The sequence below is a fragment of the Muntiacus reevesi genome, chromosome 15 (assembly GCF_963930625.1).
Source record: "Muntiacus reevesi chromosome 15, mMunRee1.1, whole genome shotgun sequence".
Classification (NCBI taxonomy): domain Eukaryota; kingdom Metazoa; phylum Chordata; class Mammalia; order Artiodactyla; family Cervidae; genus Muntiacus; species Muntiacus reevesi.
In genome coordinates this window covers 19,373,817-19,400,300 of record NC_089263.1, presented here as the reverse complement: position 1 = coordinate 19,400,300, position 26,484 = coordinate 19,373,817, and the positions used below count along the sequence as shown (strand labels likewise).

The window sequence follows — 26,484 nt, the reverse complement described above, 5'->3', positions numbered from 1 at the left end:
CTGCTTCGAGCCTCCGAACTGCCCGCTGCCCGCCCCGGCCAGGCGCCCCCTGCAGCATGATCTGGAACACTAATCTCCGCTGGCGGCTGCCGGTCGTCTGCCTGCTCCTGGAGGTGGTCATGATAGTCCTCTTCGGCGTGTTCGTGCGCTACGACATGGATGCCGATCCCCACTGGGTGGAGGAGAAGGCGATCAAGAACTTGACCACTGACTTGGAAAACGAATTCTACTATCGCTACCCGAGTAAGTCCCGCCCCCTTGCAGGTCCACTTTGCAGGTCCCCCTATCCCGGCGGAGGGTCCTGCCTCACCTCTGGAGGGGGCTGCAGGAGGAAATGCCGCCCACACCTCCTGCCCCGCCCCTCTCAGGCTCCCCATTATGGAGACTTCGCAGTGCCTGGAGGTTAAGCTCGGGAAATGGCCAGGCGTGCCCAAGCTCCTTTGAATCCGTGAAAACTCAGGAAGAGAGCTCCCTCCAGGTGTCCTCGGAGACCTCCAACCTCCCTTCAGAGAGCCCTTCTTGATGTCTTCAGGAGACCCCAGTGGGTGACCTTGGCTCTCTTGTACAACTGCGCCCAAACTCTCCACCTTAATAGGATAGTTCCAACGTCAAGGGCTGCAGGGGTGGTTCACTGGCCTACCAGCCCTGCTGGCGTGGAGGACCACAGCACAGCCATGTTTTGGCTTGGAGAGGGAGAGAAACACCCCTGAATTCCCTGGCATCCGTGGTGCTGTGATTAACAGCATGGCCGGAGAACCACCACACCTCACCTATATCAACCAGGTGGGTGACCTGTAGGCAAAGGTCAACAATACACAGACTCGATTTCCTCATCTGTCCAATGGGGATAATAATGAGACTTATCCTAGAGGAGTGGGGTGAGACTGGCATGAGACATTGCACATAAATTTCTGGCACTGTGCTGGGCGTGGAATCCTCACTTTATAATATAGCAATTACTAGATGAGTACTAAAGGCAGAGGCCCTAGGACTCAGCAGTTAGAAGAACTGGTGCAAGGTTACTTGGGTTGGCCCAACCTCTGGACCCCCAGCCCAGGACTCTCTTCATGCCTTTGTGCTTTCTAGTTTTCCACACCATCTGCCAATAGCCAATGACAGTCTCTTTCTAACTGTTGGTACTCACATAGTCATGGACCGTTTTAGAAGGGACCCTAAAGTTCATCTCCAACAGTCACCTATGCAAACTGATCTTCCCTCCATGACTTTGTTGTTGTTGTTGTTCAGTTGCTCAGTTGTGTCTGGCTCTTTGCAACCCCATGGATTGCAGCACCCCAGGCTTCCCTGTCCTTCACTATCTCCAAGAGTCTGCTCAAACTCATGTCCACTGAGTTCATGATGCCATCCAATCATCTCATCCTCTGTCACCCCCTTCTCCTCCTGCCCTCCATCTTTCTCAGCATCAGGGTCTTTTCCAATGCCTTGGCTCTTAGCATCAGGGGACCAAAGTTTTGGAGCTTCAGCTCCAGCATTAGTCCTTCCAGTGAATATTCAGGGTTGATTTCCTTTAGGATTGATTAATTTGATCTCCTTGCTGTCCAAGGGACTCTCAAGAGCCTTCTCCAGCACCACAGTTTGAAAGCATCAATTCTTTGGCACTCAGCCTTCTTTATGGCCCAACTCTCACATCTGTACATGACTATTGGCAGTGTTATGACTCCCATTTCACAGACCAGGAAACTGAGGCCAGAGACGGGACATGTCTTGCAAAAGTCACTCATCCAGAAACCTAGTAAGCCAGAGTAGGAGCTCCAGGGACCTGAACCCCGCCTCCTGGACTGCCCTCCTCCCTTGCATCTCACCTTTCTGCCCTTCTCCTTCCCTACCGGTGGCTGTGACTAGGAGTTGGAATGTAGGTGTGGCCCCAAGCCTGGGTTCCCGGGCCTCAGGGCAATTCCCGGGGCACGGAGTGGGGGCAGTCCCTTTTGGTACTTTCTGGGTTCTTGGCTCCATGCTGTCAACACCTGTGCAGGCTTCATTCCTGCCCAGAGGATTAGAGGAGTTTCAGTTTTCAGAGAAGTCTAGCTCCAGCTGGCTTAAGCTGGGGCCCAGGGGTGCCTGAGGATGGCTCCCAGGGCATGGGCCCCTTGGCAAATGGCAGGCACAGAACCAGCTGGGGACCCGCCCTGGCAGTGCCCTGAGAGCCCAAGCTGCTGAACATGAACTTCCTCCTGGGCTGATGCTCCAGGCAGCATCTGGGGAGGTTGGCCTGAGGAGAAGCCATCGGGGCCTGGGCTCTCAAAGCTTCCTGGGAAAACAGAGGGAGAAAGGAAAGGACCTAAGGCTGAGGATGCCACAGTTTCAAACACCTGAAGGTCTGGTTCATAAAACTGACGCAGCAAGGTTCGCCCTGCGCTCCTGGGAACCTAAACCTCAGATTCGTGCATTCCTCAAGCAGAGGGCGGTGTAGCCTGGTAGTTGACTTTGGAATTAAACAGATATGGGCCCATCACTTTAAATGGAGTAAAGTGAAACTGTTAGTTGCTCAGTTGTGTCTGACTCTTTGTGACCCCATGGACTATAGCCCGCCAGGCTCCTCTGTCCATGGGATTCTCCAGGCAAGAATATTGGAGTGGGTTGCCATTTCCTTTTCCAGGGGATCTTCTCAACCCAGGGATTGAATCCAGGTCTCCTGCATTGCAGGCAGCTTCTTTACCATCTGAGCCACCAGGGAAACCCAAAGTAGATTAAGCCACCTCCCTAATCACACCGAGTCTGAGTATGCCCATCTGTGAAGTGGGAATGTTATTTAACGCACATGAACTCTTGGAAGATTGAAGATAATGGGTAGCCAGGAGGGCTTGTCTCCTGAATCAGAATCAGAGGACAGTAAACGCTGGTATCAAGCTTCCTCAGAAGGGATTGATGCTGTTCCTGAAGATGTTTAAGTGCAGGCTTAGCATCCATTTAGTGATGTGTCTTCCCTGATAGCTCAGTTGGTAAAGAATCCACCTGCAATGCGGGAGACCTGGGTTTGATCCCTGGGTTGGGAAGATCCCCTGGAGAAGGGCAAGGCTACCCACTCCAGTATTCTGGCCTGGAGAATTCCATGGACGAGTCCATGGGGTGGCAAAGAGTCAGACGCTACTGAGCGACTTTCACTTCACGTCACTTCAGGGATGTGGCCAAGGAATATCTCTGTGAACGTGAGTTTGAACTACTATAGCATTTAAATTCCTTTGTGCTCTTCCCACTTGTTCAGTCACTAAGTCATGTCCAACTCTTGCAACCCCGTGGACTGTAGCCCACCATGGGATTCTGTCACATGGGACAGATCCCATGGGAATCTGTCCATGGGATTCTCCAGGCAAGAATACTGGAGTGGGTAGCCTTGCCCTTCTCCAGAGGATCTTCCCAACCTGGGGATCAAACCCATGTCTCCCGCATTGGCAGGCAGATTCTTTACCACTGAGCCACCAGAGAAGCCTTCTTCCCACTCACAAGCGCTTTTTGCATGCTCTGTCAGACGAGGAGTGCATTTGTTTCTATTTTATGTTGCCAGGGATGGAGCTTAGAGATTTTCCCAGCTGGCCAGTGGCACAGGCAGGGGTGAGGCCAAGCCCTCACACTGCACAAAACCTGCTTCCCCCAGTCTCTGTGGCATTGCCACTCCTCAGCCACCTGCCCAGGAAGTTTTGCAGTGATGGGATGGTTCTGTGTCTGGCTCCGAGTTGTGGGAGAGGTGGACACAGAGCCTTGGGGAATTGAGGGACTGGCCAGTGGACTTGAAAGGCAACAGTTTAGGCTGGGCTGGCCTGTAGAGCCTGGGAAGGGCCGGTCCCCAGGCTGCTGCAGGGCTGAGGAAGCGTTGGAGAGAGAGCTGTTGTTGCCCACCAGCATGGGAAACTTGATCCTCAGATTTCAGAAATTTTCAAAACTTGGCCTTCATCAGACCATCCCAGGAGAGAAAAGTGAGCCAGGAAGGGGTCGCAGAACAGCTGTGTACTGGCGCTCCCTGGTGGCCGCTCTCAGAACTGGCCGCCAGGAGCCAGGCTCACCCCTCAGGGACCTCCCATGGTGGAGGGAGCCTGCCTGGCTGCTTGGGTCACTCGCTACAGCCTGGGGAAAGTAGCGGAAGAGCGGCGTTGCCTTATCAACTTCCACCGACCCCCAGCAAGTCGCCAACCCAATGCAAAGCACCTGGTCAGTCTTGAAAGAGGAAAAGAGAAGTAGTAATTAATATAATTAGGCAATTGCTGAGGAGGAAACGGGGACGACATGATGAGATGGTTGGATGGCATCACTGACTTGATGGACATGAGTTTGAGCAAGCTCCAGGAGATAGTGAAGCACAGGGAAGCCAGGTGTGCTGCAGTCCATGGGGTCGCAAAGAGCCAGACATGACTGAACAACTGAACAACAACAGCAAGCAATTGCCGAGGAATCAGGCTTATGCCCAGGGCTTTGATTGGATGACATTAAATGTGTACCACACACCTCTGAGTTCTGTTACTATTCCTCATTTTACAGAAGAAGAAACTTGAGGTCAAAGAGGTTATGTCCTTGCTAAAGGTCATACAATCTGGACCTTCAGACCTTTAAAAAAAAAAAATTTATTATTCATTTATTTGGCTGCCCCGGGTCCTAGTTGTGGCATGTGGGATCTAGTTCCCTGATCACGGGTCGAATCCAGTACCCCTGCATTGAACGCAAAGCGTCTTAGCCCCTGGACCATCAGGGAAGTTCTGGACCATTGCTATTAAAAGCATTTTCAGTAGCATCAAACTCGTTTGGCAGTCAATCCTAAAGGAAATCAACTGTGAATATTCACTGGAATGACTGATGCTGAAGCTGAAGTTCTAACACTTTGGCTTCCTAAGACTAAGAGTCAGGTCATTGGATAAGACTCTGATGCTGGGAATGATTGAGGGCAGGAGGAGAAGGGGGCAACAGAAGATGAGATGGTTTGATGGCATCACCAACTCAATGGACATGAGTGTGAGCAAACTCTGGGAGACAGTGAAGGACAGGGAAGCCTGGTGTTCTGTAGTCCATGGGGTTGCAAAGAATCGGACATGACTTAGTGACTGAACAACATTCGTATTTCAGTAAGGACCAATTTAGGAGATAGAGAGAAGGGAGTAAGAGAGCGAATAAGGAAGGTGCGGAAAGAGAGCAAAGCTGGAGTCTGCGCGCCTGAGGTTGGGGGGCAAGAAACATATCCTCAGAAGGGTTAGAGACAGAGGCCAGGACAACCGGGGAGTCACGGAGAAGGACAGAAAACCGGCGAGGTGGGGACCGGCAGGGAGAAGCGCTGAGAAGCTGTGCGCTCTGCTCTTGCGCCCCAGGCCACAGGGAGAACTGAAGGCAGCCCCCAGGAAGGCCGCCTCCAGGCTCTTGAGCCCTGACCCCTGCCCGCCTGCTTCCCCCACCTCCAAACAGCTCACACTTCTCGCTATGGAAGTCTGCGATGCTACCCTTTCCCAGGGTTTCCCCTCACCTCCCTGCCAGCACCGTCCCTGTCTAATCTGCTCAGTTCCGGGCCAGCCAGTGCTCGGCTCCTGTCTCCCACTCATTGTTCCCACTCCCAGCCCTGTGTGCAGATCTGCTGGACCTCAGACCCCAGCTCCAGCCCGAATGGCCAGGCTCCATTGCGCCCACACTACCCCGCCTGACGCTCACCGTCACCACCCACTCCCGGGGTCATGGAGTCATTTCAAACTCCCATGACCAGCCCTAGACCCAGCACCTCCTTCCCTCCCCGGCAACCTCTTCCTCCTTCCCTGCATTTACCAACAATGCTGCCAGCTCCCCTCCCTGCTTTTGTAACTGTGGTCTAAAGGTGTCTCCTCCCTCTTTCTCCAGTCTGTCACCCATCAGTTCTTCCCAAGAGTCACCATGACCCTGTGACCCCGTGGATGGCACTTCACATATGTTAGCTCAGTTTCCTCCACAACAGAAACACGATAAACCATGAAACATGATAACAACACAAAATCAGCCTCACACACTGTGAAACCCAAGCCGAGCTGCTAATTTGTTTGTGTAAGTCTGCGCAAAAGAAGCTCAAAGCTCAGAGCACCATGCTGGGGCGAGACCCACAGCTCTCTTGCATCAACTTCTGTGCCCTCAACCCTTACCAGCCTCAGGAAAGCCTGCAGGGGAGACAGATGAGGGTAACAGGGGAGGGGCAGGATAGCCTGAGCATCGCTGCCCGCCTGCACTGTGGCTGGCCAGGCTGCTGTGGACATCAGGACCTAACTACCCAGTGGGTAGGAGACATCAGATAGGAGAGGGTCTGCAGTCTCCCCTGATGGTGAAGTGCCACCCGGGGCCCTTGGCTGCTGCTCAACTGGCATATCTGGCTACTCCTGAGATCACAACAGTAATTATTCATTCATCCCTTCAGGGATATTTATGGAGCATCCACCTAGGGAATGCCCCTAGGCCGTGGAGAATACCAGCATGAACCAAACAGACTTGGCCTGGACTCCTGGGGCTTCCCTGGTAGCTCAGTGGTAAAGAATCTCCCTGCAGTGCAGGTTCAGTCCCTGGGTCAGGAAGATCCCCTGGAGAAGGAAATGGCAACCCACTCCAGTATTCTTAACTGGGAAATCCCATGGACAGGGGAACCTGGCTGGCTACAGTCCATGGGGTCGCAAAGAGTCGGACATGGCTTAGCAAATAAACCACTGCCACCATTTGACTCCTTGGAGCTTTAAAGTCTAGTGGGCTAGACAAACAAACCTAACTACCTAACTATAAATTGTTGTAAGAACTAGAAAAGAAAGTCATGAGGGAGTGAACCAAGTTGAAACCCAGGGGTCTGGAAGGCCTCTGTGATGAGGTGACTTTTTGCTGAGATCCACAAGAAGAGATGGAGAAGGAAATGGTAACCCACTCCAGTAATCTTGCCTGGGAAATCCCATGGACAGGGGGATCTGGCAGGCTACAGTCTATGGGGTCACAAAGAGTCAGGCAACGACTGAGCGACTAAACAAGAAGTTGCTGGCCATTCTGCGGGAACAGCATCCCACATGGAGGGACCATCACAGGAAAAGAACCAGAGTGAGACTGAGCAGAGGGAGGCCAGTGCGGTTGGGGCACGGGAGGGAAGGGAGGACCTCGGAAAGGAAGGAGGAGGAGACTGGCGGGTGGGGCCAGGCCAAGCTCGGTGAGCCCTGCAGTTCTCTTTTATTCAAAAACTTTTAATTGGGGAAATCATTTCAAATTTACAAAGAGTTGCTAAAACAAAAATAGTACAAAGAACGCTACATACTCTATTTAACTCCCATTAAGCATCTCTCTCTTTTCCCACATAAAAGCAAGCACATACATACAGTTCTTTCCCCCTGAACTGGGAGTCCGTTATACATATTGTGGTCTGGCTGCCTTAATACTCCACTATTTCCTAAAGACAGAGGTATTCTCTTCCATCACCACAGTAATCAACTTCCTGAATTTACACTATGCTACTTTCATATACTGTCCCTATATAATTTTGTCAGTGGACCCAGTGAAAACCTTTGTGGCATTCCCTTGTACCCGCACCCACTCCCTACCCCAGCCAAATCCAGGATCCCATCTAGGGTCAAGTATTGGATTTATTTGACCTGTCTGTTTAGCCTCTTTAACCCAGAACATCCCTGTGTAGGTAAAGCACCTAGCACAGTGTCTGTCCCATAACAGATGTTCACAATGGGCAGCCTTTCTTTATCTTTTAAGACACTGATATTTTTCAAGAGTCCAGCTTCAACCCCTTTATAATAGCATGTTCCTTTGGTGTCTCCTCATGATTAGATTGGGATTATGCCTTCTCAGCCAGAGCACCACATAGGTGATGTGTCTTTTTCAGAATATCTTCCTGAAGGTGCACAATGTCCGCGTGTCCCACACTGGTGATGTTAATTTTGATCACACCGTCAAGATGTTGCCCAATTTCTCCACTGTATGGTTACCGGATATTTTTTCACCCTCATTTACAACTCATAAGCAGTCTACAGAGAGAGTCCTTTAAGACAACACAAATACCTTGCTCTTCCTCAAAATTTGTCCCTGGATTTTAACATCCAGTGATGAAACCTTCATTGTGAAAATTATGATTTTCCAACTTCAGTGCTCATTCCACATTTAACTGTTGGGCTGTCAGCATTCTGTTGTAAGCAAGAACCCTCTATGCTACCTCTCTTTTTTTTTAAAAAAAAGCTGTTCCTGTTTTTTATAGTTTTCATTTGTTATGGTACCTAATTATTTTGGCCAGTCAAGGGACTCCTAGGCCAAATGAGACTAACTTCTCCACAGCAGACAAATGGAATTGCGTGGGTAAGGCCCTTGGCGAGGGCAGTGAAAGGGGCTATCATCTCTCAACAGAGGCATTCCTTGGCCTTAAAACCCAGTGGTCTGAGTGGTCTAAAGTGGGGGTCTCATCTCCATCCCCCCAGCCCAGTCCATCCCAGAGGCATTTTTTCTTCTAATTGAAGTATGCTGCTGCTACTGCTAAGTCGCTTCAGTCGTGTCCGACTCTGTGCGACCCCATAGACGGCAGCCCACCAGGCTCCCCCGTCCCTGGGATTCTCCAGGCAAGAGCACTGGAGTGGGTTGCCATTTCCTCCTCCAATGCATGAAAGTGAAAAATGAAAGTGAAGTTGCTCAGTCATGTCTGACTCTTCATGACCCCATGGACTACAGTCTACCAGGCTCCTCTGTCCATGGGATTTTTCCAGGTAAGAGTACTGGAGTGGGGTGCCATTGCCTTCTCCGAATTGAAGTATAGTTGATATACAATGTTACGTTAGTTTGTGGCGTATAGCAAAGTGATTCAGTTATACATATTTATAAATACATTTTTTTTCATATTCTTTTCCATGAGGGTTCATTATAGGATATTGACTACAGTTCCTTGTGCTATACAGTAGGACCTCATTGTTTATCTGTCGTATACATAGCAGTTCGTATCTTATGACGTGATGGGGTATCGGTGGCTCTTCTACTCGCAGCAGTCATAATTGCTGCAGGAGCCTCAGGATCCAGATGTAGGGGTGGCGGGATGGGGGTTGGAGGGTGGCCCAGGTCCGGCCAGTGGTGGAGCAGACACAGGTTCCGCGGCGGACCGCGCTGGGCCGGACGCAGGGCTGCAGCGGGGGGCTTCGCTAGGCCACCGGGACTCTGGGCTGTGTTCTCCCCACAGGCTTCCAGGACGTGCACGTGATGATCTTCGTGGGCTTCGGGTTCCTCATGACCTTCCTGAAGCGCTACGGTTACAGCTCCTTGGGCTTCAACTTTCTGCTGGCGGCCTTCGGCATCCAGTGGGCGCTGCTCATGCAGGGCTGGCTTCATTCCTTCGATGGACGCTACATTCTGGTGAACGTGGAGAAGTGAGCGCGGCTCGGGCCGGGGGCGGGGCGCGGGGGCGGGGCCCGAGCGGGAGGCGGGGCCGGGGGCGTGGCCCGGAGGCTTGGGGCTGTGAGGAGCTGGGTCTTCGTCATCCAGCCAGGGTACCCAGGGGCCCTGCAACATACACCCCCCACCCCCAACACACACACACACACACACACACACACACACACACTCACTCACTCACACACACACACACACACACACACACACACACACACACACACACTGACTTCCTGATCAGTGAGTTTCCAGGGTGGGAGTTCTCATGGTAACCAAGTGCTGTTGGAGGGTTTTCTTCCTCCTAAGACACACAGGCTGCAGGGATGCAAGGCCTCTCCCCAGGGTCCAAGTCTGGACTCCGCTCTGACACGTCAAACATCAAAATTTGCCCTGAGAGACCTCAGGCCATAGGACCCACGAAGGGGAGGGAGTGGGTGGCAGGCGAGAGGAAGGAGTGTGGGACTGCCTGAACCAGCCTCCTTAGGTTCATTGTAGAGGGAATATTGAATGGGGAATCCGGTTGCCTGTGTCCCCACCCAGGGAACAGAGCAAAGAGCTGTGAAGCATGTGTGGAATCCTAGGGCTGAAGCCCCTCTCTGCCTCAGCCTCCGAGGGGGCCCCGATCCCTATCTCTTCTCACCTCCATCCTCATCACTTTTGTCTGTGATAATCTTTTGGTCTGATAAGTACTACACTCCCTTCTATCAGGGAACTCAGCCCCTCCCTCTGTCTGAAGAGACCTCCTAGGAGCCTTAGCATGTTTCTCCCCTCAACACCACCACCAGGTTATACAGTAAATTTATACACCTTGCCAAAAACCAACTTGCCAAGCAGTCATCTCACTGAATGACTCATTTCTCAAACTCTCCAGCCAGGGAAACCTAAGAAACTTACAACAGTTTCCATTGCATGGTACAAAATCAACAGCCTTTGGGAGATTTCCGCCCTCCCTTCCTTTTTCAGTCAAGGTTTGGTTTTTTGAAGGCTCTTCTTTCAGTCCAGTTAGATTGTTTTTGATTTCTGTAGACATATGACAAGTTTGGCTAAAGAAAAGTACATTTCATAACTTGAGAAAGTTGTCGTTGGTGTGTAAAAACAAGCATTCATTAGCCTGCTTGGAAAACCAAATCCGCAGAAAGGGTTTAGAGGCAAATTGGTACAAAACCACGTTTTTAAAAACATTTATTTTTAATTGGAGAGTAATTGCTTTACAATATTGTGTAGGTGTCCACCGCACATCACATGAACCAGCCATAGGGATACTTACGCCCCTTCCCTCTTGAACCTCCCTCCCCAAAACTACATTTAAAGTGCAAATCCCTGATGTCACATACAGGGCACCAATTAGATATCACAGGCCAGGGCCTGAAATTTTAAACATATGACAAATATTTGCAAAATATTAATTCATTTGAGCCAATTAATGAATCTATGAATTAAGAGAAACAGAAAAAATAGTCGACTAGGTAGAAAATGTTTTGGAACCAAGAAGTCAGTCTTTTTGTATATAAAATCTATGACATACATGCATATCACTCTACACAGGAAATTCTCATTCCCAAAGCCATAGACCCAAAGTATAAAAGTGCCTGTGATATATTTAATTGGCCACCACAGCAAAATAGCTATGGCCAAATGCAAAACAGAAGTATAGAGCTTTTTTAAATGTTCAAAGGAAATTATTAGAAACTTTTGTGGGTTAAATTTTTTGAACCAGTTATTTAACAGGTTAGTCACTTGACAACTTGAGTTTTGGCAACTTGGTTTTTGGGGAAATGATTTTCAGCAACTTAGTGGGAGCCGATTTCTGGTGCCCAGGGCTGAGATGAACATGTCGCCCCCTAGACCTCACCTGAGGATCCTTCTCCTAGCTTCTGTCCTGTCCCTGCTGAGGAGGTCCAGATCCCACCTGTCCCTCCAGGGTTGTTCCCCAGACTCAAGGAGGACCTGTGTGCTCCTCAGCCTTCATTCTCAGGCCTTGCCTGAGATGTGACATCCAGATATCCATCTCCCAGGGGCTGATGGCCCAGCTGTGGGCTCATGTGCATTCCCTCTCACTCCTTCCTAGGGGGTGATCTCTGCCAGGTGGTCTTCTGGCTGAGTTTTGGAAATTTGGGCAAATAACTCGGCCTCTCTAAGTCTCCATTTCCCATCTTTGTGATGTGGCTAATAATAGTACCTGTTCCATGGGTCCAGGTGTGATACAGGAGGGCCTGTGCTGCATTGAAGTGCCTGGCACTTAGCACCTGTCATCATTCAGCCAGGCCCGGGGGATGCAGCAGTGAACAAGGCTTATAGTGAAGAGACATTCCAGTGGACATCCTTTGTCTGGGAGGGGCCCTGAGGGGACAGTGCCCCGCCCCCACTCCACACCTTCGCTACCATCAGCTGGCTTCTTACTTCTTACTTCCCGATTCACACGCGCGCACACACACATACTTGAGTATGGGGGAGGAGGCTCCTGTGGCTGTGACTGCCTTAAGGAAGCAGTAGCCCCTGCTGTCTTTATGAGGACCCTGGTTGACAACGCTCATGGCTTGGAGGCCACACTGAGAGTCTGCCTTGGACTCCAGGACAGCTTTGCTGCTGGCAGGGCCCAAGGAGACCTGGGTTAGGCACAGTGGGCATGTGGATAAAATCAGGATCCCCTCTGATCACATGGCATGCCTCTGCTGGCTGGCTGGGTTTTCAGGGTCCAGACTTAAGAAGGGCCTGCATGCTCCTTGGTCTGCATTCTCTCTGTTGGCCTTCCTGTCCCCTCTCTCCACCCAGCCCCCAGCTCCCTACTGCCTGCAGGAAGGTCCTTCCTTCTTCCCTGGACATAGATCCTCTCTCCCAGGTAAGGTGAAGAGGAGGTCATGATGACTCAAACCCAAGCAAGGCCCTGGTAGCCAGCAGGAGAAGTGTGTGTAGAAATAAGGATTTGGAGGCACAGACCACATCTGATTAGAGGTATTGGGGAAGGCTTCCTGAAGAGGTGGTGGGTGAGAAGAGGTTTTGGAAGGGTAGGTAGAAAATGAAGGGCAGGATAAGGTCGCAAATACGGACTGGACCATATTCAACAACAGCAGCCAGATCACTTGGGTGCCTTGAGTACAAGCTGCCTGCAAGGAAGGGGGTGGGACCTGAGTTGGGCCCTCAAAGGAAGGGTGAGGTGGCATCTAGTATGTGCCACTGCTGTGCTGGATACTTCACAGGCTATTTCTTTGCATTCTTAGAGTAGCTTTAAGATGCTATGTGCCCATTACCACAGATGGTAAAACAGAGGCTCAGCAAAGTTAGACCACAAGCCCAAACCCACAGGTGACCAAAGTTCAGATTCAACCCCAGAGCTTGAGTGCCACTTCTTGCTGTGGCCTCAGCCCCTCCCCTGACCTGTCTCCCCACAGCCTCATCAATGCGGACTTCTGCGTGGGCTCTGTCTGTGTGGCCTTTGGTGCAGTTCTGGGCAAGGTCAGCCCTGTCCAGCTCCTCATCATGACTCTCTTGCAAGTGACCCTCTTCTCAGTGAATGAGTACATTCTCCTCAACCTGTTAGAGGTGAGCAGAGCTCAGAACAGGGATGGCAGTGGAAGGGGCACTTGGGGGGACAGGAAGGTGACAGAGAAAGAAAGGAGTGGGGAGACAAGCCAGCTGGATTCAATTCAAGTTTGACCAGTCATTTAATCTTCTGAGTGTCAGTTTCCCCAGCTGTAAAGCAGGAGAAATGGCATATATTGAGCATCCACCTGGTACATCAATCCAGCAACTAGACAGAGCAGAAGTTCCTCGCGTGTTTGTTTTCTTCCTCCTTTCTCTTTCTGGCACATCAGAGGGAAAGAATGGGATGTTGCTGCATATCATCTTGCACACACACACATTCCCAGATTGCTCTGCCAAGAAAATGACCCAGTATACTGAGGGGGCTCATCTGTAAGGAAAGTTCCCAGGGGAGTGGTCAAATCAGACATGTACAGTTGCATGGGTTGCAACTGCACAACTCTGGAGGTGCCCTTCACATGGACCTCTATGGCAGGAATGATGTCCCCTGAGGTTGGCTAATTCACTGGCCAAGGTAAAGAGCATCTTAGGCCTCTACTCTTGTTTAGACTCCTCTTTGGCATATTTGCAGGAGTAGGGATTATTCAGGAACCCCATCCCTTTCTCATTCTCCAACTTCTGTATATTTGGACTCTGCCTAGAAACCCCCAGGGTTTTTTTTTTTTTTTAACATAGAATTTCTCAGAAACAGGGTGATCAGGACTTGCACAGTGGTTCCTCAGTATCATCTGAGATCCAGTCTTTTTTGTTTCACTATTTTGAGCATATAATTTCCATTCTTTTTTTTTTTTTTTTTTCTGTGCTGTGCCAAATGCGGGATCTTAGTTCCCCAACTAGGGATTGAACCCGTGCCTTTGCAGTGGAAGCACAGTGTTAATGTTAATCTTGGGACTGTCAGGGAAGTGCCACCCCCCGGGGTTTTGCTTTCAGACCACCCTACATTCAGTCACTCATTTTGTCTTTTTTTTTTTTTTTTGCCATGCCAGGTGGCATGGGGGACCTTAGTTCCCTTACCAGGGATTGAACCTGTGCCCCCTGCAGTGGAAGCACAGAGTCTTAAGCCCTGGACCACCAGGGAAGTCCCTCCCTGTCTTCATCCTTGCCCGACCCACCACCTCAAGCTAGCTAGTCTCCACCAGCAGCTGTGGGGACCTATTAATAATGCATGTAAGACCATTCCTCTGATGAAAACCCTGTTGTTTGTTTTTTTTTTTTTAATTTCACTTCAAATCAAATCTAAACTTGTTTTAAGGCCCTAAATGTTCTGGCCTCAGCCTTTTCTCTAAGCTTATCATCTACTCTCTCCCCATCTTTCTGTGATTTGACTATATCCTCTGGTCTGCTTTTCAAATACCCAAGCTTGGTTCCACCTCAGGGCCTTTGCACTTACTGTTCCTTTTGCCTGGAGTGCTCATCTTCCTGGTCCTTTTCATTATTGAGGTCTCAGCTGCAGTCTCACCTCTCAGAGAGGCCAGCCCAGGTTCTCCTATCAGTGTTGCCCTCTCCCTTACCTCCTCCTAGTCACTATCCTTGACTTATTTTTCTTCGGAGCATTTATCCTTAAGGGAAAATAAGGGTGGAGACTATCTTATCTGTCTGGAGACTATCTTATCTGTCTGGAGACTATCTCTATTCCTGGCACCTGGCCCAATGCCTAATAAATTATCAAGAAGTATTTGTCAAGGGAATAATTTTGGATTTACTTGTCAGGCAGTGCTCCAGGCAGTGGGATATAGGAGTGGGCAGGACTCTTGGTTTCTATCCCAAGGAACTCACAGTCTAGTGAGGGGGCCAGGAAGCAAATAGACAGTGACCAGACAGTGAGACAAGGATGGAGTTCCAGGGATAGCTGCCCTGCGGGGAGGGGAGGAGGACCTGAGCCAGCATACGGCAGGCCAGGGAGGCTTCCTGGAGGAAGCGTTGTTAAAGCCAGAAGTCAAGTAGGAGATAATCAGGCAAAGGAGTGAGCAAAGGTATTTGAGGCAGAGGGAATGGGGGTGGGGAGCTAGGGAGGGGAGGAAGGAGCATGGATCATCAAAGCTTTCATAGACTGTGTTAGAGTCTCACCTTTATTGTGAGGGCAATAGGGAGCTATGGAAAGTTCCCGGCAGGAGAGCGGCACCGTCAAATGCATGCTATGGAAGTGTCACTTTGGCTGTGGTGAAGAGAACAGTTGGAGGCAGAGAGTCTAGTTAAGAAGCTGTGTTAGTCACCCTGGTGAGAAGTAATGGGACTAGGTCTGGCCTAGGACAAAGAGAAGAAAGTGGGTAATATGCAAGTTATAAAAAAGGTGAGTAAACCAGCCTTGGAGACTGGTTGGGGTGGGCAGAGAGAAAGAAGCTAGGCTAGGTGAGGGGGTACACAGGGGAGTCAGTAGATGAGATCTGAAATTAGCTGAGAACTGGTACCTTGGGTGTGAGTTTAGAGGCAAAGAAGGTTTCTTTGACCCTCAAAACCCCTCTCCGATCTGCTGCAGAAATTGCCTCAAATGCATGACAGTGTTTGGGCCTCTCCTGCAGCCAAGTTGAAACGCAGGAATCGCTGCTGACAATTAAGGAGCCCTTGCCCTTGCCTGGGCCCTGCTCTGAATGCTTCACGTGGGTTATCTCATTCACTCCTTCTCTCTGAGCTAGGCACAGTTATTACTCCCATGTTACAGATGAGAAAACTGAGACTCAGAGAGGGTAAGGGGCTTCCCCGAGGTCACATAGCTTGTAGAGGCACCCACCAGGCTGGGAGTCAGGAAAGAGGTATGTCAACAATTCAACAACTAGCCCTGTGGCATTGGATGACACGCTTACATCTCTGGTTGGGTTTCCCATCTAAAGGGAAGAAGCAGGTCTATGATTTTTTTTTTTTTTTTTTAATTTATTTTGGCTGTACTGGGCTGTCACTGCTCTACAGGCTTTTCTTTAGTTGCAGCGAGCGGGGGCTACTCTCCGCTGCAATGTATGAGCTTCTCATTGCGGTGGCTCCTCTTGTGCAGCACGGGCCCAGGGGCACAGGCTCAGTAACTGTGGGGCATGGGCTCAGTTTCCCTGTGGCATAGGGGATCTTCCCGGACCAGGGATTGAACCCATTTCTCCTGTACTGGCAGGCAGATTCTCAACCACAGGGAAGTTCCCCACTTTAATTTTCATTGAAGTATATTTGAGGAGGGGATCCCCACTTCCTCCCCTTCCCAGTTGATGGGTCTGCCCGGGCCCGGGCTTCCTTCTGTAGCCTGGACCTCCTTGGGGACAGCTGCACCTCTGTCTGTGTGTGGGGGGGTGGGGGTGGGAGAGTGTCAGAGGAGGGAGGGAGAGGAGGGTCAGATCCTGACAGTACCCTTGTACCCATCCATCAGGTGAAGGATGCGGGGGGCTCCATGACCATCCATGCATTTGGCGCCTACTTTGGGCTCACAGTGGCCTGGATCCTCTACCGCCCTAACCTAAACCAGAGCGAGGAGAGGAAGAGTTCTGTGTACCACTCGGACCTCTTTGCCATGATTGGTGAGAGCTTCCATAGCGATTGAGGGGGCCCCTGTGATGACCGAGGGCTGCCGTGCTACCCTGGTGGTGGGTGAGGGTCACCATAAGCATTTCAGGCTGCGGTGATCATACCTCATCCCCACATGGTCTGGTGCATGGCTGCCAGTTCCCTTTGGAGAACGGGCAAGGAGAGGTTGCCTATAGATATTTCAAGGATCCCAGTTACTTGTCCCTTTTCCCCATGGGGCTGGAAGATGTCGGTCACTCATCCTGCTCAATGCAGAAGTCGGTCACTCATCCTCAAATGCCCCAGGGCAGACACAGTGATAAACAGAAAGTGCGTCCATCCCTGATCTCAGCAAGGTGTACATGCCTATTTCCTGTGTCCATTCATTCCAGAGAGCACACATCAGCTACCTTCTCTGGTCTCTTAAAACCCAGCCCTACCTTCAAGGAGCTCCGGACAGGGTAGTGGAACAAGTGGCTATGCTACTTGATTATCTCCCTACAGTGGAGAAAAAGATTCTCCCTCAAGGTGCCTGGGAAGCAGAGTGGGAGACATTTCACCCAGTTATGGGGTCAGGTAGACTTCCTAGAGCGGAGTGGAAGACTATGACGGCATTAGGTAGTGAGTAAGGCAGGGAGGGCCTTCTAAGATGAGCCCCCAGCACGAATAAAGTTCCAGGGGAGGGAAATGGCTGGGGTGTGTGAGTCACTTGGTATCTCTGGAGCTAAAGGACAGCATGTCTGTCCGAACTCTGTCAGGCCCATCTAACGCCCCTTCTCCTGGTTCCACCGGCCCTGTCTGGTCTGGCCAGGCACCCTCTTCCTGTGGATGTACTGGCCCAGCTTCAACTCGGCTATATCCAACCATGGAGATGCTCAGCACCGGGCGGTCATCAACACCTACTGCTCCCTAGCAGCCTGCGTGCTCACCTCCGTGGCGCTCTCCAGCGCCCTACATAGAAAGGGCAAGCTGGACATGGTGAGTGGGGTGGGGGCGGGCAAACCTTGGGGTGAGCTGTGGCCACATCTGCCTGTGCCCAGTGGGCGCTGATCACCGCGCCCTGCCAACAACTCAGTGAAGCAGGCAGCATAAGCATTATCGCACCCATCTTGCAGATGAAGAAACTGAGGCCCCGAGAGAAATGATTTGTCCAGATGATGCAGCTGGCTTTAGGCAGAGCCCAGAACCAGATTCGTGGAGGTTCTATCATGCCGGCTGCCCTGGATGAACTGGCTCCTTCTCATCCTCCTCTCCCCACAACCTGGGTGGTGACATTAGTTCTGGACTGAGCAACACCCCCACAAAAAAGCAGCTTCCAGCCCTCAGCCTTCCTAGCTCTGCCCCTACCTGCCGCCTCCACACGCTCAAAAGAGAACCCCTTCAAAGCACTTGGGACACGTGGGAATGCAGTGTTCCCCAGCGTCCTTCATATCACGCCACTGGGCATGTGTTCCCGTCATTCCTGGGGAAGTGATGGGTATTGGTAGATTTTTCTATAGAAAGAGGACCACCTCTCTCTGATACCCTTTTTATTTATTTTTGATTGCACTGGGTCTTCCTTGCAGTGCTCAGGCTTAGTTACTCAGAGGCATGTGGGATCTTATTTCCCCGGCCAGGGATCAAACCTGCATCCCCTGTGTTGGAAGGCGGATTCTTAACCACTGGACTATCCGCAAAGTCCCACCATCTAATACTCTGACACTAGCTTCTAGACCCAGGCACCTATGTGCCAAGATGCTGCCAGGAGTGTGTGTTATTCCGGGACACAGCCTTGAGCCCCAGGATGCACTGGACAGTCACCGTACAGAGAGATAGGGACACAGGCAGAGGGGGAGAGAATCAGACACACCCCTGTGGGCATGTGCAGTGAGGGACATGGAAGAGGGTGACGGTCAGGGGCTCTGGCTCCACACGGACCCGGATCAAGACTCCTTTCTGCCCTTGGCTGGCCGTGTGGTCTTTGATAAGTCCATGAACCTCCCCCGTGCCTTAATTTCCTCACCTGCAAACATGAAAAGGTAACCATACTCGCCTCCTGGGCTTGTTGTGGAGATGAAACATACTCCTCGCAAGCCAGCACCACCGCAGGTAGGTCCTCAGAGTGTCAGCCGGCTCGCAGATTCTGACGCCAGCACACGTGCGTACATGGGACATCAGACACGCGAACCTGGGCACACCTCTGTGTCTGGGCACCCAGATCCAAAGGGGATGTGCAGGTGGGCTGAAGGGACTCACGGACACATGCACACTGCTCCTGCAGAGAGAAGATGCCCCGAGTGCTGGTGAGAGTGGCAGGTGGCAGACAGCATGGGTGGCTGTCCCAAGCCTGGGCTCAGGCTGGAGTCCTCTGCAGCCTCCTGGCTGACTGAGATGCATGGGAGCCATCTCTGGCTCCCAGGTGGGCCCCCACACACAGGAGATCAACTTGGGCTCTAGGTCAGCTCCTCCAGGATGCTACTCTGGGAGAGGACTGAGTTCCCGCCTGCTCTGCCTGCCCTGCCCAGGTGCACATCCAGAACGCGTCGCTCGCCGGAGGAGTGGGCCTGGGCACCGTTGCCGAGCTGATGATCCTGCCTTTCGGCTCCCTCCTCATCGGCTTCATCTGCGGCATCGTCTCCACCCTGGGTTTTGTGTACCTGACGGTGAGGGCCCCAGGGCCAGGGACTGGGGGTGGGAGGGGGGCGGTCAGTCTCTAGGGAGAGGGTGGGGGCTGGGTCTCTGCGTATTTGGGGCTTCCAGAATCCTGGACTCCCCACAGCCTGCCACAGCTCCCTGCCTGGGCAACACTCATCCCCCTGTTTCCAGCCATTCCTGGAGTCCCGGTTGCGCATCCAGGACACGTGTGGTGTTCACAACCTGCACGGCCTTCCTGGCATCATAGGCGGTGCTGCGGGCGCGGTGATAGCAAGCATCGCCAACATTGATCTGTACGGGGAGGAAGGGTAAGAATGGAGGTGGTGCAGGGAGGCTGACCACCCTCCTTCCTTCTCAATTCCTCCTTCCTACTGTTCCTCTAGGGTCCAAGACTATCTCTGTCCCCTTTCTCGCCCGCTCTGGACCACTATTTCATGGGCCTCTCTCCTCAACCTCTGTCCTTCCATAAGAATCTTAGAGACCGTCTGATCTTTCTAGTGCCCCCATTCTGCAGATGGGAAGGCTAAGGCTCAGAGGTTATTGAGCCTTCGTGTCCACTCATGCGTGTGGGGTGACATCGGGTAGTCACTTGGCCTCTCCAGGGATCCTGACCTGCCCCCTGTCTCTACCACAGGCTTGCCTATACCTTTGGTGTTGAAAGAAGCAAGACAAGCTGGAACCCAAACATGCAGGGCAGGTTACAGGCTGCTGGGCTGTTTGTGTCACTGGCCATGGCCCTGGTGGGCGGCATCATCGTAGGTGAGTGGGGGTGACCGTGCCAGAGAAGGTGGGGCCCTGTGGTTGGGGGACCCAAGAGTATGTACCAAAGGTCACCTGGAGCCCCCAGGAAGCCTTTGTCTCTGCACTGATGTCTCTGGGGCCGGGGGGATTTTTCCAGTTGAGGGGAAGGTCTGGGTAGGCAGAGAAGTCATTCTTGACCTCTGGGACCTCCAACTTCCTTTAGGGCTCATTCTGAGATTACCATTCTGGGGACAACCGCCTGATGAGAACTGCTTTGATGACTCAGTCTACTGGGAGGTGAGTTCTACTGACTTGTCCCGCGGCTCCTCTCCCGGGACCCCATCAGCTGGGATGGGACCTGGGAAGCCGGAAGCTGAGGGTCGGGAGACAGAGCTTGTGTCCTCTGCTCCTTTATCCAGGAGGCTGACCCCTGGGGGGTTAAAAGCTTCATTCTACAGTGTGTGTGCATGCTCAGTCATGTCCAACTCCTTGCAACCCTATGGGCTGTAGCCTGCCAAGCTCGTCTGTCCATGCGATTTCCCAGGCAAGAATACTGGGGTAGGTAGCCATTTCCTTCTCCAGGGAAATCTTCCCGACCCAGGGATCAGACCCTCATCTCCTGCATCCCCTGCACTGGCAGGTGGGTTCTCTTACCGCGGAACCACCTTGGAAGCCCTCATTCTAGAGCAGTACTTCCCGAAGTATAGTGCCCCCTGGAGCAGCAGCAGCACCTGGGAACTTGTGAGAAATACAAATTCTCAAGTGCCACCCAGACCTCCTGATTTCAAAGCCCAAGGGGCAGGGCCCAGCCCTCTGTCTACAAGCCCTCCACATGGTTCTGATGAAAAACTCATCTGTGAACCAATCACCTAAGACCAGTGGGCTTGGGCCCTTACATGCACACTGGAATCACCTGAGGGTCTTTAGAAACTTCCCAGGTCTCAGCCTCCAGAGACTTGAAGTTCACTGGTCTTGTGTGGGGCCTGGATATTAGCATTGTATTTAAAATTTGCCAGGTGAATCTAATATACAGCCTGGGTTAACAATCACCGTGCAGTCCTCAGCTTCTGTAGCCATAAGAACCACCTGGTGACCTGGTAAAAACTCAGTTTCCCAGACGTTAGCCCAGAAATTCAAGTTCAGTGGGGCCTGGACTCTGCATGGGAACTAGCTCCCGGGTGATCTTGTACTGACACTCCCCTAAGCCTCTAGAGCAGCCTCTAGAACAGCACTGGTACAAAATCTACCTTGAGAAACATTGTTCTAGAAGCTGAAAGTAGTAGAGTGTCACACAACTCAGCTTCTTTAAAAATGGGCCACAGTTCGGGCTTTCTGTGACTTCAGGGTGGCCTTCCTCCCCACGAATCATCATGACAGGTATGTGCCTGTGTTAGGAGATGGGGAGGGATACACAGGGTCCTTCTTATCTCCCAGCCTTCCCCCTCATGACAAGGGCAGAGACCCGGCCTGTGTCTGTGGCTCCTAGGACAAGGGTCTGTCCAACATGATCCTTCTTTTGGCTATTTGTTTTATGATTAAAGTATGGTTCATTTTCAATATTAAATTAACTTCAGCTGTACAGCATAGTAATTTGACATTTTAATAGATTACACTCTAATGTTGCTATAAAATAATAGCCGTATTTCCCCGTGCTGTACAATATATCCTCGTAGCTTATTGATTCCATACATAGTTGCTTGTTTGTACCTCTTAATCCCCTACCCCACTTTGACCCTCCTGCCTTCCTTCTCCATACTGGTAACCTCTAGGTGTTCTGTATATCAGTGAGTCTGTTTCTGTTATATTCATTCATATGAATATTAATATATTCATATATTCAAAAATATTTATTTTTTAGATTCCATATATAAGTGATAACATATAGTATTTTGTCTTTGGTTTATTTCACTAAGCACCCTCCGTGTCCACCTATTTTGTTGTAAATGGCAGAATTTCATTCTTTTTTATAGCTGAGTAATAGTCCACTGTATATCTATATACTCACCACATCTTCCTTTTCAATTTATCTGTTGTTGGGTGCTTAGATTGCTTCCATATCTTGGCTCTTGTAAATAATGTTCCTGTGTACATCGGCATGCATATATCTTTTCAAATTAGTATTTCCATTTTCATCAGATATATATCCACTAGTGGAATTGACGGATCATATAACAGTTCTGTTTTTAGTTTTTTAAGGAACCTCTATACTGCTTTCCATAGTGGCTGCATCAGTTTACATTCCCACCAACAGTGTACATGGGTTCACAGGCAGGGGATGAGGGTGGCCGCCCACAGAGGGCCCCGCAGCAGCACTGGAAGGACAGCAGCGATGCCTTAGCTCACTCGGGGACGCTGCCCGGCCTAGCGCTCAGAGATGTTACCGCCAGCAGCTCTGGGGACGCAGGAAGCCCGGTGAGTGAACCATGCCACATGGGCTGTGTGCGTGGGCACTGCTGACCATGGCCTCGGGTTTCATTATGGTTCCAACTGTCCCTCCAAGGGCTGATGGGCTCCTCTTCCGAATGGCACAGATGTTTTCTTTATGTGGGTGAACATCCCTGCATGTTTCTGTCGGCACTGTTGTCCCTCATCGTGTGTTTTCCTCGTTACAACCTGTACCTGCTGCTCTTCCAGTTTAAATTAGGAGCAGTCCTTATTTTCTGCATTTCCTAGTTGTCAGTGTTCAATGGGGCTTTCCAGGTGGCTCTAGCGGTAAAGATCCTGCCTGCCAATGCAAGAGATAATGAGAGATGTGGGTTCGGTCCCTGGGTCAAGAAGGTGGCCTGGAGGAGGGCATGACAACCCACTCCAGTATCCTTGCCTGGAGAATCCCATGGACAGAGGAGCGAGTGGGCTACAGTCCCTGGGGTCGCAAAGAGTCAGACACAACTGAAGCAGATTAGCACACACTCAGGCTTTAGTTTAGTCACTCGGTTGTGTCCGACTCTTTGCCACTCTGTGGACTGCAGCCCTCCAGGCTTTCCTGTCCTTCACTATCTCCTGGAGTTTGCTCAAACTCATGTCCATTCAATCAGTGATGCCACAGAACCATCTCATTCCTGTTGCATCCACCAGAGAGGTGGCTGGGGCTCGGCAATGTGCATGGTCCCACCGCGTGGGTGTGAAGCTGCCCTCACACTCCCTGAGCGCGTGACCGTCTCTGTGTCTTCCTCTGTAAATCGTGAGGTGGCAGCAGCCCCTGCTTGGGAAGGGGCACACCCAGCATCTGGTGTATAATCAATGCACCACCATCTCAGCGTTGCATTTATTAATAAGAGGGAGAGCATTTAATAACCTGCTCCTTTTTCTCTCTTGTCACTTAACTGTGGTCCAGACCACATCTGGTTTACTTACCCCTGTAAATCCCATACCCAGCACAAACAAGACACTCACACATATCTCCCTGAAGAGGCATGAACATACCCTGTCCTCAAGGAGATGAAGCCGAGCGAGATGGGGCCTGATGATAACACTGTGTGATGAGGAGACCCAGGAGGGCCTGTGTGGCTTTGGGGTGGGGTGGGGGGTATGGGCAGAACCCCTGAGAGCTCCTGGGGATGGGGAAGGTAGCAGGAAGGAGGAGGAGGGGCTGTTCCTTGCAGGGTGTGTCCACAGATCGTACCTCACCCCTCACTGATGAGCCCTTGGGCCGTTTCCAAACACTTGTCACTGTTCCGGGGGAAACAATCATTGCCCAGCTCCTACTCAATCAACTTCACAGAATATGTTTCTAGCACTGGTATAAAAACATCTGCTTTATTCATTCCATCCTCCGTTCATCCACCCATCCAGCCAGCCTATCTGTTCATCCATCCATCCACTCACTAATCCATCCATCCATCCACTCACAAATTCTATCCACCCATCGAGCCAGCCATCGGTTCATCGATCCATCCACTCACTAATCCATCCATCCATCCATCCACCCACCCACTCATTAACTCATCCGATCATCTCAGACCCACCGAGAAGACAGATGCCTCCTCTGCTCCTGCTCCCAGGAGGACCCCGAGCGTGAGTGACAGGAGCCTCATGGGGCAGCGGGGGAGACACAGAAGGGACATGCCTGCAGGCCCTGCTCCTCTGAACGGGGAAGCACCCACCTGGTCCTAAGGCCTCCTTGCCGGCGTGTCCAGGCCGGCCCCTTTACTTCTTGCCAAACAAGCGGCCGATGGAGTACCTGATGCCCTTCTTCTTTGGGGCTTTGTGCGTGGAGTCCTGGCTGCTGCTGCTGCTGGGGTTGCCCCCAGGGCCGTCCTGAGAGTCCATGGAGCTTTGGGGAGAGAAAACGCCCTTTAACCAGCGCCCTCATGCAAACACACACCCCTCCCCAAGTCCGACTGATAGAACCAGCCACCAGCAACACCCGCGCCTCCACCTCGAGCAGACAGTGGCGTCTGCTTCACCAACCACACTCCACATGAGCAGTGGGGGCTCCTGGCCACAGACATCTGCCCCAGGAAGCTGAGAGTCTCTGACTGGAGCTGCCCCCGAGGAGGGCTTGACTCCAGGCCAGCTGGTGCAGAGGGCGCTCCGACCCTCCCTCAGGGTTGCTGCTCAGCGGGTGACGAGGCTCCCAGAGAAGGCGAGCTCCCCCGCTCTGGGTAGCTCCCCCGCCTCCCGCAGGGTGACTGTCCCCGGCCGCGGCAGGAGAGCGACGGTCACCGTGCAGGGCTGCTGGTGAGGAGACCACTCGTGCCCTCCATCGGGGGCTTCCTGGCTCAGGATGGGAGTTCAGCAGGTGGTGGTCTGAATGAGGACAGTGTCAGCCACAGGAGGGGACAGAGTCTCCTGAGAGGAGACACTTGAGGAAAAGGGAGGGACCCTCAAGAGAGAACCTGAGAGGCACGGGGCCATCACCATCAGGAACGTGCCCTGGACGGGCAGACCTCTAGCAAGAGCAGGAAGAAAGCTCCCACAGGAGTCTATCAGGAGAGATGGACATTTTCTAAAATCACTGAGGTCCCTGAGCTCTTCTCCCCCAGCATCTGAAGTTCACCACTAAACACAGGCACTGCATCCAGTGCGATTCCTTTAAAATCACCCTTCCACCTCTCTCAAGACAAGAGGCACAGGGCTCCTGAAACTGACGAGGCGCGCAGGCCCCTTACTTGCGGGCGTCGCTGACGTCCTCGGGGCTGGCCGCGTGAAGCGCCCCCGAGTGCAGCTGCTCCAGCCGAAGGGACTCAGGCGAGGCAGGGCTCGAGGTTTCACACTCGATGGTGTTCTTGTCATTTTCCACCTCTTCCCGTAGAGCTGGCATCTGAGGGGATGAGCTTAGTGTAAAATTGGCTAACAAGAGACTGTGTCCAAAAAGGCAATCATACAGGCTTTACATTATAACCAGAAACATATTTGAAAATCTATTAGCTATGCTATCCGCCAAGTACAAAAAAGTGCCTTGTACTAACTTAATGCCATCTTAAAGGGCTGTCTTGTAGAGAAGCGGGGCGTGAGGCAGCGAGAGCACCTGACTGAGTGCAGAGGCCCCGGACCGGAGCCTCCCTGCAGCGGGGCTCCACCCTCCCTGGAATCCAGCGACCAGATGGCCCTGCCGGGCAGGACAGCAGAGCGACGCCAGCACCCTGAACCCTGCATGGCAGGAACTGCCCTGATGAAAGGACTGTGCTCATCGCCAGATGCTGCTCAGAAACACCACTAGCAAGGGTAAGGAACCTCTCAGCAAGCCTTCCAGAACTTTCTGTTTGAAGGAGAAAAGGAAACAGCTTGTACCACCACCCAAGATCATTTGTAGTGATGATGCAGGTTACTGGAACCCGTGACATCAAGTGAAACACAGGAAAAGTACCTAACCCGGCATGCGAACACCATGTGTCTGGCTCATATTTCTCAGTAACATACAGACTGGGGGCTACACAGTGAAGTGCTTACACGCAGTTCAGTGTAATTTGCTCACTGTGGTCTACATAAAGCACCCCCAGGTCTTCACTCAGAGATGATCTTGTAGCTACCTAGAGCGGTGGGATCGGGAGGGAAATGGGAGGGAGGTTCAAAAGGGAAGGGATATATGTATACCTATGGCTAATTCATGTTGAGGTTTGACAGAAAAGAACAAAATTCTGTAAAGCAAATATACTCAATTAAAAAATAAACTAATTAAAACAACAACAAAAAAAGATGATCTCTCCTGGAGTCCCAGCTTTTCTGCTGGTCCTGGGTGTGAGGACAGGAAAGACAGTGGTGGCAACAGTGTGGGGAACGGATTAACCCCTTCAGGGTCCAGACAGGTCTCACTTACACATTTGGGTTGTGGTTAAGCCAGGGGAAGTCTGTAGAAACATGCACGGCTAGTATTTTTATAAACAATGAGTGCGTTGATTTAACCAACTAACCTGTGCCTTTTGAATGGGATTCTGTAAAGAATACTGATCCACTGCAGCCCCACAGGAGCTTGGTGACAACAAAGTGACTTAGTGCAAAATACAGCTGAGCCCGTTTAACAGCGGCTGGATAAACTGCACCCTCCCCTGATCTCTAACGAGAAGCCTCAGGCAACAGAAGGCTACAGAGGCTAGAAATTATCCCCACAGAACTGAACAGGGGTCAATCTCAAATTCAAGTTACAATAAGCATTTATAAAAATTAGAAAACAACACAGAACAGAGCGGGCAAGTGACACGCCTGGGTTGACTGTGGACTCAGGGGAGACAAACACCTGCCTCAGAGTCAGGGACCGCGGCCAGCCCCTTCCCCGGGCCTCCTCCTGAGGAAGGG

At 51.6% G+C, this 26,484-nt stretch overlaps 1 protein-coding gene across 3 annotated transcripts; it reads left to right on the top strand.

Annotated features, from left to right (window-relative positions):
* Positions 1-5: 5 nt before the first annotated feature.
* RHCG (Rh family C glycoprotein) lies at positions 6-25,763 on the top strand. Of its 3 annotated transcripts, none has more exons than XM_065906611.1 (10): positions 6-243; positions 9,146-9,332; positions 12,744-12,894; positions 16,241-16,388; positions 17,186-17,352; positions 18,879-19,016; positions 19,180-19,316; positions 19,643-19,767; positions 19,973-20,046; positions 25,178-25,763. In XM_065906611.1, the coding sequence occupies exons 1-10, from the start codon at positions 57-59 to the stop codon at positions 25,409-25,411; spliced, it is 1,548 nt and encodes a 515-aa protein (XP_065762683.1). In that variant the 5' UTR covers positions 6-56; the 3' UTR covers positions 25,412-25,763. The 3 variants fall into 3 exon arrangements, with proteins under 3 accessions (XP_065762683.1, XP_065762685.1, XP_065762684.1); XM_065906613.1 differs by having other exon boundaries at positions 23,751-25,319; XM_065906612.1 differs by having other exon boundaries at positions 23,709-25,319.
* Positions 25,764-26,484: the final 721 nt, after the last annotated feature.

Excerpts from the sequence above, each read along its gene's own strand:
- RHCG (XM_065906611.1), top strand. The coding sequence starts at position 57 with ATGATCTGGAACACTAATCTCCGCTGGCGGCTGCCGGTCGTCTGCCTG. Across the intron at positions 17,353-18,878 it reads GAAAGGGCAAGCTGGACATG|GTGCACATCCAGAACGCGTC; the intron begins GTGAGTGGGGTG and ends TGCCCTGCCCAG. Across the intron at positions 19,768-19,972 it reads GGTGGGCGGCATCATCGTAG|GGCTCATTCTGAGATTACCA; the intron begins GTGAGTGGGGGT and ends AACTTCCTTTAG.